General features: G+C 40.6%; 1 protein-coding gene across 2 annotated transcripts in view; it reads right to left on the bottom strand.

Moving 5' to 3' along the window:
* The window catches only part of CARMIL1 (capping protein regulator and myosin 1 linker 1), a 331,630-nt gene that overhangs the window by 137,959 nt on the left and 180,546 nt on the right, over positions 1-13,125 (bottom strand). For both annotated transcript variants that reach the window (XM_073566150.1, XM_073566151.1), the window contains exons 18-20: positions 11,813-11,894; positions 9,593-9,692; positions 9,450-9,504 (exon numbers count right to left, since the gene is read on the bottom strand). In XM_073566150.1, the coding sequence (XP_073422251.1) occupies positions 9,450-9,504; positions 9,593-9,692; positions 11,813-11,894 (237 nt within the window). The remainder of the gene's footprint in view (positions 1-9,449; positions 9,505-9,592; positions 9,693-11,812; positions 11,895-13,125) is intronic.

Here is a 13,125-nt window from a genome sequence, read left to right as displayed (position 1 = left end):
TATCCATTAAAACTAGGAATAAAAAGGATATTACTTGATGAAAGACAGGGCTTTGAAGCAAAAAAAAAAAAAAAATCAGGGGAAGCTATACAATCGAGTCGCGCTCTCTATGGGGAAAAGCAGGTTTTTAACGGAAACGTTCTGACATGTTTAATCTCTAAAGCAGGTTAATCTGGCATATTGCATTTACTTTAGAAACCTGCTTAAAGGAGTAGAGTAGGACTCCAAGAAAAACAAATCTGGGAAAGATATGAAAACAGGGACTCTATTGTTGTGGGAGTAAATATGACATCATCTCCTTTACAGGGTGAAATGTTGGAACTTCTATTATCCTGCATAGTATAGAGGCTGTGATATCAGATCTGTGATTGCCTTGCTTAGCTGTAAGCGAGGGTATGGAGGAAAGGAGATCTGCCACTTCAGCCAATACATGTAGGTCAGATCTTGCCCCTTTCTTGTTAGAAGAAGCTATACTTGTGCTCCAAACCACTTTTTTCTACTGTCCTCAAAATCAGGACGTGCCCTGAATGCTAGAATGTCCTGCGGCTGGGATTCAGATACTGGATGACAGACGCCGACCAGCAGGCGCTATTCAATATAACGCAATGCAATATGATATACTGTGTACTACTGTGTAATGCAATAACCCCGCACCTGCACAATCCCAATTATTAGATTTCTAAACACTAAATAATTTCAACAATACATACTGCAGCTCTTACATTATATCTATAGAGGTCCATGCCTAGATCTGATCCGCAAAAACATCATTCTGCCTCTAAACTTCCTCATGCCGCAAAGTATATAAAGGCATATAGATGACATGTGGTCACCTATTGCAGCACTCATATATAATAAAAACCTTTTAAGTGACTTATGAAATAGGAAACATGGCATCCAATTATGTGTATATAATGCACTTTCACGCTTTGTCTTTTGACAATAGGCTAAATACGTACTCTCTATTAACCAGGCTTCAAAGCTATTCTATGCAGAACAGGAACACAATAGAGCAGGGGCAAGGTCCGATGCAAAGTCATGCAGAGTAATATTTAAAAAAAAAAATACTATAATATATATATATGCAAATTGCCTCTTCAGAAGAGGCAATTTGTATATTAAATTTCCCAGAGGAGCATTGCACGGCAAATAAGCCTCCTGACCTTGACAAGCCAGAGCTGGTATGTCACTCTCCACAAGGAGAAACCTTACCCCTTAGACCTATATACTGTACATACACACACACACACAGTATATATATATATCTCTCTATCTATCTATCTATCTCTATATATATATATATATATATATATATATATATATATATATATATATATATATATATATAGTCCCAAGATGAAAGCAGCACACCAAAAGAAGTCCAGTCAAAGTGCTATTTATTAGCCCAACTGGCTAGTTGCCCATACAGCGACGTTTCGGTCCTGAGAATTGTGGACCTTTCTCAAGCAGCTCCCAGGAACGAAACGTCGCTGTATGGGCAACTAGCCAGATGGGTTAATAAATAGCACTTTGACTGGATTTCTTTTGGTGTGCTGCTTTCATCTTGAGGACTATTTTTGAGGTTTGGTATATGACTGGAAGGCTTGCTCCCGCGTTGTCTGTTCAATTTTTGTGCTGCCTTTTCCCTTTTTCCATTATATATATATATATATATATATATATACACATACACACACACACACATACATACACACACACATACATACGCTAGCGTTCAAAAGTTTAGGGTCACGAACATTAAATGATTCAGAAATACACTCTATACACTGTTAATGTGGTAAATGACTTTATGTTTGCCAACTGTGCTAGAAGGCTAATGGATGGTTAGCATACCCTTGAAATCCCTTGTGCAAGTATGTTAGCATAGCTGAAAACAGTTTGGCTGATTAGAGAAGCTATAAACCTGACCTTCCTTTGAGCTAGTTGAGAATCTGGAGCATTACATTTGTTGGTTCCATTAAACTCTCAAAATGGCCAGAAAAAAAGAACTTTAATGTGAAACTCGACAGTCTATTCTTGTTCTTAGAAATGAAGGCTATTCCATGCGAGAAAAAGTCCCAAGTGGCCAATGTGAAAATTGTAAAATTGCAAGATTTCTATTTTTTATCTCTAACTGTAGATCGTGAAGAAAAAAAAAATTGACAAAAAAAGGAAAAAAAGAAAATTAACGTAAGTATATATGTACGTACATAAACACACAGTCCTGATCATCGTTATTGGCACTCATGAAGCTTAAGTACAAAATGTGGAATATCTCCTTAAAAACGAATCAAACGGAACAGTTTTTTTTGTATAGATCACTTGTGTTAAATATAAAAGCGCAAATAATAAACAATTTAAAACTAAAAACAATGTGAGGGAAAAATAGAAATACTCAAAGCTTACTGTGTCACTGGTATTGGCTCCCTTTAACCCCTTCCCGACCTGTGACACAGCGTATGCGTCATGAAAGTCGGTGCCAATCCGACCTATGACGCATACCCTGTGTCATGAATTCAAAGCCCCCCTGCGGGTCGGGTGACCGGGGTCAATGAAAGGTCACCTGACCCGCAGATACAGGGGGCTTTGTAATTCACCACAGGGGGCGTGGCTTTGCCCCCACGTGGCTACGATCGCTCTGATTGGCTGTTAAAAGTGAAACAGCCAATCAGAGCGATAGTAATATTTCATCAATGAAAATTGATGAAATATTACAATCCAGCCATGGCCGATGCTGCAGTAGCATCAGACATGGCTGGAGACACCGATTTGACCCCCCCCCCCCTCCGGCGATCGCCCCCCCTGCCACTGAATGACAGCGGCGATCTGCCGCCGCTGTCATCATCTGCCCCCCCTCCCATTCCCTTCGCTCCCCGCCAGCTTCCGATCCCCCCCCTCACCCACTCTCACCGCCTCCGGCACCTTCCAAGTCCCCCCGTCGCTCCCGGTGTCCGGCGGGTCCGGTTCATGGGCGCCGCCATCTTAGAAAATGGCGGGCGCATGCGCAGTGCGCCCGCCCGAATCTGCCGGCTGCAGATTCCATAATTTCATTTTGATCACTCTCAGAGTGATCAAAATGAAATAAAAAGTAAATGAACCCCCCGATTATCACCCCCATAGGTAGGCAGAACTAATAAAATAAAGAAAATATTTTTATTTTTCCATCAGGGTTAGGGTTAGGGTTGGAAAGAGGGTTAGGGTTGGAAAGAGGGTTAGGGTTAGGGTTGGAAAGAGGGTTAGGGTTGGAAAGAGGGTTAGGGTTGGAAAGAGGGTTAGGGTTGGAAAGAGGGTTAGGGTTGGAAAGAGGGTTAGGGTTGGAAAGAGGGTTAGGGTTGGAAAGAGGGTTAGGGTTGGAAAGAGGGTTAGGGTTGGAAAGAGGGTTAGGGTTGGGGTTGGAAAGAGGGTTAGAATTAGGGTTAGGCTTGTGGTTAGTGTTATGGTTAGTGTTGGGGTTAGGGGTGTGTTGGGGTTAGGGTTGGGATTAGGGTTAGGGATGTGTTGGGGTTAGGGTTGTGGTTAGGGGTGTGTTGGGGTTAGGGTTGGAGTTAGAATTGAGGGGTTTCCACTGTTTAGCCACATCAGGGGGTCTCCAAACGCGACATGGTGCAACCTTTGATTCCAGCCAATTTTGCGTTCAAAAAGTCAAATGGTGCTCACTCCCTTCCAAGCCCCGACGTGTGCCCAAACAGTGGTTTACCCCCACATATGGGGTATCAGCGTACTCAGGAAAAATTGCACAACAACTTTTGGGGTCTAATTTCTCCTGTTACCCTTGGGAAAATAAAAAATTGGGGGCTAAAAAATTATTTTTGTGGAAAAAAAAATGTTTTTTTCATTTTCATGTCTCTGCATTATAAACTTCTGTGAAGCACTTGGGGGTTGATAGTGCTCACCATACATCTACATAAGTTCCTTGGAAGGTCTAGTTTCCAAAATGGGGTCACTTGTGGGGGGTTTCCACTGTTTAGGCACATCAGGGGCTCTGCAAACGTAATGACGACTGCAGACTATTCCATCAAAGTCTGCATTTCAAAACGTCACTACTTCCATTCCGAGCCCTGACGTGTGCCCAAACAATGGTTCCCCCACACATATGGGGTATCAGCGTACTCAGGACAAACTGGACAACAACTTTTGGGGTCCAATTTATCCTGTTACCCTTGTGAAAAAAAAAATTGCGGGCTAAAAATCATTTTTTTTGAGGGAAAAAAATGATTTTTCATTTTCACGGCTCTGCGTTATAAACTTCTGTGAAGCACTTGGGGGTTCAAGGTGCTCACCATACATCTAGATAAGTTCCCTGGGGGGTCTAGTTTCCAAAATGGGGTCACTTGTGGGAGGTTTCTACTGTTTAGGCACACAGGGGCTCAGCAAATGTAACATGACGCCCGCAGACCATTCCATCAAAGTCAGCATTTCAAAATGTCACTACTTCCCTGCTGAGACCCAACGTGTGCCCAAACAGTGGTTTCCCCCCACATATGGGGTACCAGCGTACTCAGGACAAACTGGACAACAACTTTTGGGGTCCAATTTCTCCTGTTACCCTTGTGAAAATAAAAAATTGCGAGCTAAAAATTCATTTTTTGAGGAAAAAAAAAGATTTTTTATTTTCATGGCTCTGCGTTACAATCTTCTGTGAAGCACTTCGGGGTTCAAGGTGCTCACCACACATCTAGACAAGTTCCTTATGGGGTCTAGTTTCCAAAATGGGGTCACTTGTGGGGGGTTTCCACAGTTTAGGAACATCAAGGGCTCTGCAAATGTAACATGATGCCCGCAGACCATTCCATCAAAGTCAGCATACCAAAACGTCACTACTTCCCTTCCGAGCCCTGACGTGTGCCCATACAGTGGTCATCCCCCACATATGGGGTATCAGCGTACTCAGGACAAACTAGACAACAACTTTTGGGGTCCAATTTCTGTTACCCTTGTGAAAAAAAAAAATTGCGGGCTAAAAATTATTTTTTGAGGGAAAAAAATGATTTTTTATTTTCACGGCTCTGCGTTACAATCTTCTGTGAAGCACTTGGGGGTTCAAGGTGCTCACCACACATCTAGATAAGTTCCTTGGGGGGTCTTGTTTCCAAAATGGGGTCCCTTGTGGGTGGTTTCTACTGTTTAGGCGCACACGGGCTCAGCAAATGTAACATGATGCCCGCAGACTATTCCATCAAAGTCAGCATTTCAAAATGTCACTACTTCCCTTCCGAGCCCCGACGTGTGCCCAAACAGTGGTCTCCCCCCACATATGGGGTACCAGCGTACTCAGGACAAACTGGAAAACAACTTTTTGGGGTCCAATTTATCCTGGTACCCTTGTGAAAATAAAAAATTGCAGACTAAAAAATTTTTTTTTAGGAAAAAAAAAGATTTTTTTATTTTCACTGCTCTGCATTATAAACTTCTGTGAATCACCTGGGGGTTCAAAGTGCTCACTATGCATCTAGATAAGTTCCTTAGGGGGTCTAGTTTCCAAAATGGGGTCATTTGTGGGGGAGCTCCAAAGTTTAGGCACACTGGGGATCTCCAAACACGACATGGTGTCCGCTAAGGATTGGAGCCAATTTTCATTTCAAAAAGTCAAATGGCGCTCATTCCCTTCTGCGCCCTGCCGTGCACCCAAACAGTGCCCCCCCCCACATATGGGGTACCAGCGTACTCAGGACAATCTGGACAACAACTTTTGTGGTCCAATTTCTCCTGTTACCCTTGTGAAAATAAAAAATAGCGTGCTAAAAAATCATTTTTGAGGAAAAAAAATGATTTTTTATTTTCACTGCTCTATGTTATAAACTTTTGTGAGGCACTTGGGGGTTCAAAGTGCTCACTACACATCTAGATAAGTTCCTTAAGGGGTCTAGTTACCAAAATGGTGTCACTTGTGGGGGAGCTCCTATGTTTAGGCACACAGGGGCTCTCCAAACGCGACATGGTGTCCGATAACGATTGGAGCTAATTTTCCATTCAAAAAGTCAAATGGCGCTCCTTCCCTTCTGGGCCCTGCCCTGCACCCAAACAGTGGTTTATGACCACATATGAGGTATTGGTGTGCTCAGGAGAAATTGCCCAACAAATTTTAGGATCCATTTTATCCTGTTGCCCATGTGAAAATGAAAAAACTGAGGCTAAAAGATAATTTTTGTGAAAAAAAAGTACTTTTTTTTTTTTTTTACAGATCAATTTGAGAAGCACCTGGGGGTTCAAAGTGATCACTATGCATCTAGATAAGTTCCTTGGGGGGTCTAGTTTCCAAAATGGGGTCACTTGTGGGGGAGCTCCAGTGTTTAGGCACACAGCGACTCTCCAAACGCGACATGGCAACCGCTAAATATTCCAGCATATTTTCCATTCAAAAAGTCAAATGGTGCTCCTTCCCTTCTGAGCCCTGCCGTACGCCCAAACAGTGGTTTATGACCACATATGAGGTATCGGTGTACTCAGAGGAAATTGCCCAACAAATTTTAGGATTCATTTTATCCTGTTGCCCATGTGAAAATGAAAAAATTGATGCTGAAAGGAAATTTGTGTTGGAAAAATTAAAATGTCCATTTTTTCCTTCCACATTGCCTTAGCTGTTGTGAAACACCTGAAGGGTTAATAATCTTCTTGAATGTGGTTTTGAGTAGCTTGAGGGGTGCAGTTTTTAGAATGGTGTCACTTTTGGGTATTTTCTGCCATATAGACCCCTCAAAGTGACTTCAAATGTGAGGTGGTCCCTAAAAAAAATGGTTTTGTAAATTTTGTTGTAAAAATGAGAAATCGCTGGTCAACTTTTAACCCTTATAACTTCCTAACAAAAAAATATTTTGCTTCCAAAATTGTGCTGATGTAAAGTAGACATGTGGGAAATGTTATTTAGTAACTATTTTGTGTCACATAACTCTCTAGTTTAACAGAATAAAAATTCAAAATTTGAAAATTGCGAAATTTTCAAAATTTTCGCCAAGTTTCTGATTTTTTCACAAATAAACGCAAAAATTATCGACCTAAATTTACCACTAACATGAAGCCCAATATGTCACGAAAAAACAATCTCAGAATCGCTAGGATGCGTTCCAGAGTTATTACCTCATAAAGGGACACTGGTCAAAATTGCAAAAAATGGCCAGGTCATTAAGGTCAAAATAGGCTGGGTCATGAAGGGGTTAAATTAAAATGAAAACACATTTTAACGTGCCTGTGGTAAATCACAAATGAGATTCACTTGTGATTAATTGTCTGTGCCCATGTGACATGAATTAGCCAATGAATGATGAATCGTATGATAAAGACAAACGAGCTGTTTCAGGACATCAGAACTGCTATTATTAGTAAACAAGACTTCCAAATGGTATAATGCCATCTCCAAAGACCTTGGTATTCCAGCTTCAACAGTGTGCAATGTTATTAAGAAATTTGCTAAGCATGAAACTGTCTAGAACCTCCATGGGCATGGGGAAAAGAGGAAAATTACCAAGAGATGTCTTTGAAGGTTGGTCCGAATGGTGGAAAAAACATTACATCAAATACCCAAAGATGTGAAGGCCAACCTGGAACAGTCTGGGGTCATGGTTTCAACACGTATCATAAGCTGCACACTAAACCAAGCAAAGCTATAGGTGAAGGCTATGAAAGAAACAATTGCTTAAGAAAATACATAAAAAGCAACGACTGATCTTTTCCAAAGAGTACTTTGACAAACTACAATCCTTCTGGAAAAATGTTCCATGGAAAGCTTATAAGGAAAAGAACACCCTACCAACAGCTAAACATGGTGGAGGATCCACAATGCTGTGGGGTTGCTTTGCTGCGTCTAATACAGGAGGCCTTGACCATATCACAGGAATTCTGAAATCAGAGAATCACCAAGAGATTTTAAAGCAAAATGTCCTACCCAGTGTAAGAAAACTTGGTTTGAGTCAAAGATCATGGGTCCTCCAGCAACACAATGACCCAAAGCACACATCCAAAAGTACACAGGAATGAATGAAAAAGAAAAAAAACTGATTGTTTTAAAATGGCCAGCAATGAGCCCTGACCCCAATCCAATTGAAATTCTTTGGGTTGAGCTGAAATCTGCCATTGGAAAAAAGAGCCCTGCAAACATTCAAGAGCTTGAACAAACTGCAATGGAAGAGTGTGAAGAAATACCAGCTGAGAAGTGCAAAAAGCTTATATATTGCTGCAAGAAACGTTTGGAGACTGTTATCAATGCCAAAGGGTGTGCAACCAAGTATTAATTAGAGATGCCTTGATTGCTGCACATGCTGTTTATTGTTTCTTCTTTGAAATTGCAACATATACCGTAAGTTGAAAAACAATGTTATATTGTTGTATTACTTTGGACCACTAATTAAAAAAATCCTGAGGATATAACTTTGGTACATTTCCATTTATTTCTGAAGATATTGCACAGTCTGTGAAAAAAATGAAGGGGTGCCAATAATGGTGAGCAGTAGTGATGAGCGAGTATGCTCGTTACTTGGGTTTTCCAGAGCATGCTCGGGTGTCCTCTGAGTATTTTGGGCGTGCTCGGAGGTTTCGTTTCTGTTGCTGTAGCTGCATGATTTGCGGCTACTTGAAAGCCTGAATACATGTGGGCATTCCCTAACAAACATGCAATCCTCACATGTATCTCACATTAAGTTTTTTTGGCAGCGTTCTGATTTGCCAGCCATGAGCAATCTAGTGTAGAAGCTGCCCAATGTAATAAAAATCAATAAGTGACCAATCAGCAATGATCGGCTTGGCTGTCGCAGATTTCGTCTTTTATGCCAAGCTAAACATTGTTGGTCAGCAGTATATTCATCTGTGTAAAAGAAGTAAAGTGAAAGGAACATGTCAATTTAACACGAAGCCAGGTGCAAAAGAATAAGTTCAGATAATCATGCGACATAATACCCTGTAACTCGGGAACCATGTTCTTCAATAATGGTGCACTGGTCAATATGCTCAAAAGTGGATGCCCTGATCTAGGCTTTTTCTTAATATTCATGCAAAATAAGAAAGGGCTGACACACAACAGCGGAGTAAGGTGAGAAGGTAAGCAGTCAAAAAAGCACAAAAATAAGATGAACATAACTCCCAGTTTGGAAGGGAGGAATGTGCCCACAAACAATGGAGTGAAAAAAGGGAAATCTGGGAATCAGTGTATTAAAAATCGTTTAAATAGTACAAAGTGGGTCTACCAAAACAATAACGATTTCAGGGCTGCGATTTGGCAGCGTTATGTGTTCCTGACAAAAAGGGATTGTCTTCAGTAGATACAATGGTTTTAAGCAATATCTGACTACAATTCTTAATCTGCCAAAACAGTCAATGATGAAGAAGGGGCCTGGTTGTAGTAATTGCTTGCGGATGCATTCGCACTGCTTGGGCATGAGCAAGACAGCTTGCTAACTGATGAGTCAATAGTACAATTGAGGTCTATGGGTCTTTGGGGTCTGTTTAAAGGCACAACTTACCGATTCTTCATCTTGTATCATATGAACCAAGTTATCCAGGACAGGAGTTAGATTTCTACAGAGGCAAATAAAGAAACACTGTATGTCTCTCAATTATGTGGTGCAAAAGTACAGAGGAAAGAAGAAAAAGGAAAAATACTTACCTGGATTTCATGTTATTACAATTCTTCCCCAATGCCAAGTGTCTTATTGATCTGTTCTTACTGAGCCAGACTACAAGTGTGGAGAGGTCAGACTCCAAGCCTATGGAGAACAGAGTGTTGGATCAAAATAAGACCTGAAACACATGAGTCTCGTCAACCGGGATGAAAATTATCTCCTACATCAAAAACCTGATTTTAAGCGAGAATTGAGTTTTGCTTGTAAGAACATTAGTCCTTTTTTAAAAAAAAAAATTCACTTTTTAAAACATGTGAAATAAGTGAACCCATTTATTGAGTTCAGCCGCAATTTTTTTGTGAGAGTATTTATAAAGGGGCTAACTATCAGCATTATAGGGAGATGACGACAGTCACCGAAGGGGTATATCATACAAGTAAGGCCTCTTTAACACTTCAGTCTTTTGACGTCAGTTCCAAACCGTCAAAGTGTGAAAAAAATGGATCCGTTGCAGATTTGCAAACAACTGATGCACCGGATCCGTTTTTTTGGAAGGATCCGTTGCAGCAGCAAGTGTATAAAATTTAAAGGAACGGAACTGAGATAGATAGATAGATAGATAGATAGATAGATAGATAGATAGATAGATAGATAGAGGTTGGGGTTAAATTAAATGATTGGAAATTCTTCCGGGCATGCTCAGTTTAAAAAAGCAGAATCCTTTGCCGGATTCCGTCATTTGATGGATTGCAACGGATCCGTCGCCCATAGGCTTATTTTCTAGCCAACGGAAGACTGCGACGGATCCGTCGCAATCCGTCTTTTCAACGCAGACAAAAAAAGTTACAAAGTCCGTCTACTCCAGATGGCGGACGCTGAAATTCAGACAGATCCGTCAAAAAACAGATGCGCCGCTAATGCAAGTCTATGAGAAAAAAACGGATTCCGCCAAAAAAACCCACGGATGCGTTTTTTTTTTTAAAAAAAGGCGTATTTCGACTGCCGTCAAAAGACTGAAGTGTGAAAGAGGAAGGACTGCTTTTCATCAAGGCTTTCATTTCATCAGTTTTTTCACATCAGTGTTTCGTTCAAGAAGATCTCTCAAACGTCTCCTGTCGAACTGTCATGATGGTATGCGAGTGCTGAACAATTTTTTCACTGACCAGCAGATCTCATTGACAAGTTTGATCTGTGACATGGATCAAAACTGGACATGTCTCCATGATTTGGAAATGCATGGACATGTAAAATGCCCGTAGACTGTAATAGTAGGTACGAGTTATGTGAAAAACACGAACAAAATTTGTGTGTGAAAAACTGACATCTGAATGAGTGCTAAGTGATGGTATAGCTTTATTAAAAAAATTGTCAAAAGTTTAAAAAGGAAAAATTGGGTTTATTATGGCATTTGCAATGATAATTCTTACTGTACAAAAATATCCTAATTAGTCTAAAAACAACATAAATCCCTTAAAAGCACCCACATCGTAGATGATGGCTAGGAGATGTCCTCACTGGATGTTCACTAGGGTCCAACCTCTGAGAAACCCCACTGATCCTGAGAGTAAAGGGATTATAGGGCTGCCTCCATTAACACAGGCATTCCTGGCTACCAGTAACAGCATGGCTCCATTCATGGAGAAGTGGCCGGCTGCATTTCCCTGCATAGACTAGGTGGTCGGGAGCGCTGCTGTGCAGGTAAAAGCTGTTACTTTAGTGCTGAGATCTTGTAGTAGTTTTTACCTGCACAGCAGCGCTCCCGACCACCTAGTCTGTGCAGGGAAATTCTTCCTTCATTCTCAGGATCAGTGGGGGTTCCAGCGTTCAGACCCTTATTGATCATTTGATGATGTTACAACGTATTGAGATGGGAATACTCTAAGTGATATTTTACATATTAGTATGATTTTTTTTTAAATGTTTTCTTCTTTGCAATAAAACACAGATATAACAATCTAGAATCCCATCTTTGTTCTTGTATTTGTAATAAACTTTTTTTCTTTTTTAAACAGACTTCCCCCTCCAGTTGCCATGCAGGTAAAGCTCTATTTTATAACATACTTTATAGTGAGGCTGTAAGAGATTTATGAGTCTTCCCAATTGTGCTTCATTTGGGAAGTGTTCCCAGGACGCCTCTCATGACTATTCAGAGCTATTGAAGTGTAGCACCATCTTCTGACATATAAGGTCACATTACAGCAAGTTATGAGATCCAATCCAGGAGTTTCTGCCAGCTTAGATGGAATGTGCAGAATATCACTTACCATTATCGGATATATCCAAGCTGGTGATATTATGAATTTCCGCTATACAGCCTTCCAGAACTTGAGCTCCACCGGATCTTAACTAAGTGCAAAAGACAAAAAAAGGGGAAGCATATAGCTTAAATTATAGGTTTATGCATCCTTTATTCTTTTCTACTTCTCTTTGATGAATAACAGTAAACTGAACTATTCTATTCAATGACGACTCAAGGTATGACAGACCATCATCAGTTAATAATCTCCAACAAAAAAATGGATCACAACAGAGCCATCATATTTAAGATGGCTACTGTAAAAGAAAAAGCCATGACATCCGTTTGAGAAAACCCAATAAAAAAATCCCATTTTATTGTTCTAGAATACGCTCAGCCACAATTACCAGATCGCACACATTACTGATGTTGGAATGGCTGATACAGTATTGCTCTAATTTTTATACAATAAAATGAATACTTTGCAGAAGAGCAGATTCATATTAAAGGTCATTAACTCCTATAAAACACAACTTATTCCCATACCAAAGATAAATGTATAATGCTTGGCATAACAAGCGGGATGTAACACAGATACTTTTGAGAATATTCATGCTCTGATCAGTATAATAAATGTCTATCGGCTTCACAAAGAATTATATTTGTATTCAAGCAATGGACTCGGAAAGCTAGGCCTCAATCAGTTATGCCGCGCTAGCTCCGTGCATGGAGGCTACAGAAAGTTCCGTGCGAGTAAATTAATGTCAGGAGGACAGAATACAACGAAAACCTTATTTATACTTAACCGTAAGAGGTTATTAAGTTTGTCTCAATACAAACAGAGCTATGCAATGTACAGGGAAAGCCAAGATAAGACACAGAAGGTACTTACACAGTGACCGAGCTTAGGAAGCATACAGGGAAAGCAGAGAGAGGTAAGTACACAGGAGATATTGCATGCAGAAGAATATAAATGTACAGTCATAATGAGGCCTTCACTACTAGGCAGGCTGATGGGAATCAACTCCGTTATTTAATACCTCGCGCCAAGTTTTACTTTGAAGTCAGAAGTTAAAAATGCAGAAAAGAAAACCCTTCTTATACACTAAATCAGGGGTGTCAAACTCAAGGCTCATTCACTGACTCAAAGAGTTTAATTTAAAGAGCAGTCAGTGTGGAAGTGTGCATCAGAGCTCAAATTCTAAGATAGCAACCATTCCTTATGATGGTGCCACCTCCTCTACTAACTACTGGCTGTGTTCTATGTCGACACAGCCAGTGCATAGTGGGAAGGCAGGGGGAGCACAGGAAGCTAGTGTTACTAGTGTTATCTTGGAATAT

The sequence above is a fragment of the Dendrobates tinctorius genome, unplaced genomic scaffold (assembly GCF_039654945.1).
Source record: "Dendrobates tinctorius isolate UK_male_01 unplaced genomic scaffold, ASM3965494v1 ptg000004l, whole genome shotgun sequence".
In the NCBI taxonomy this organism is placed as follows: domain Eukaryota; kingdom Metazoa; phylum Chordata; class Amphibia; order Anura; family Dendrobatidae; genus Dendrobates; species Dendrobates tinctorius.
This window is presented reverse-complemented; position numbering and strand designations above follow the sequence as displayed.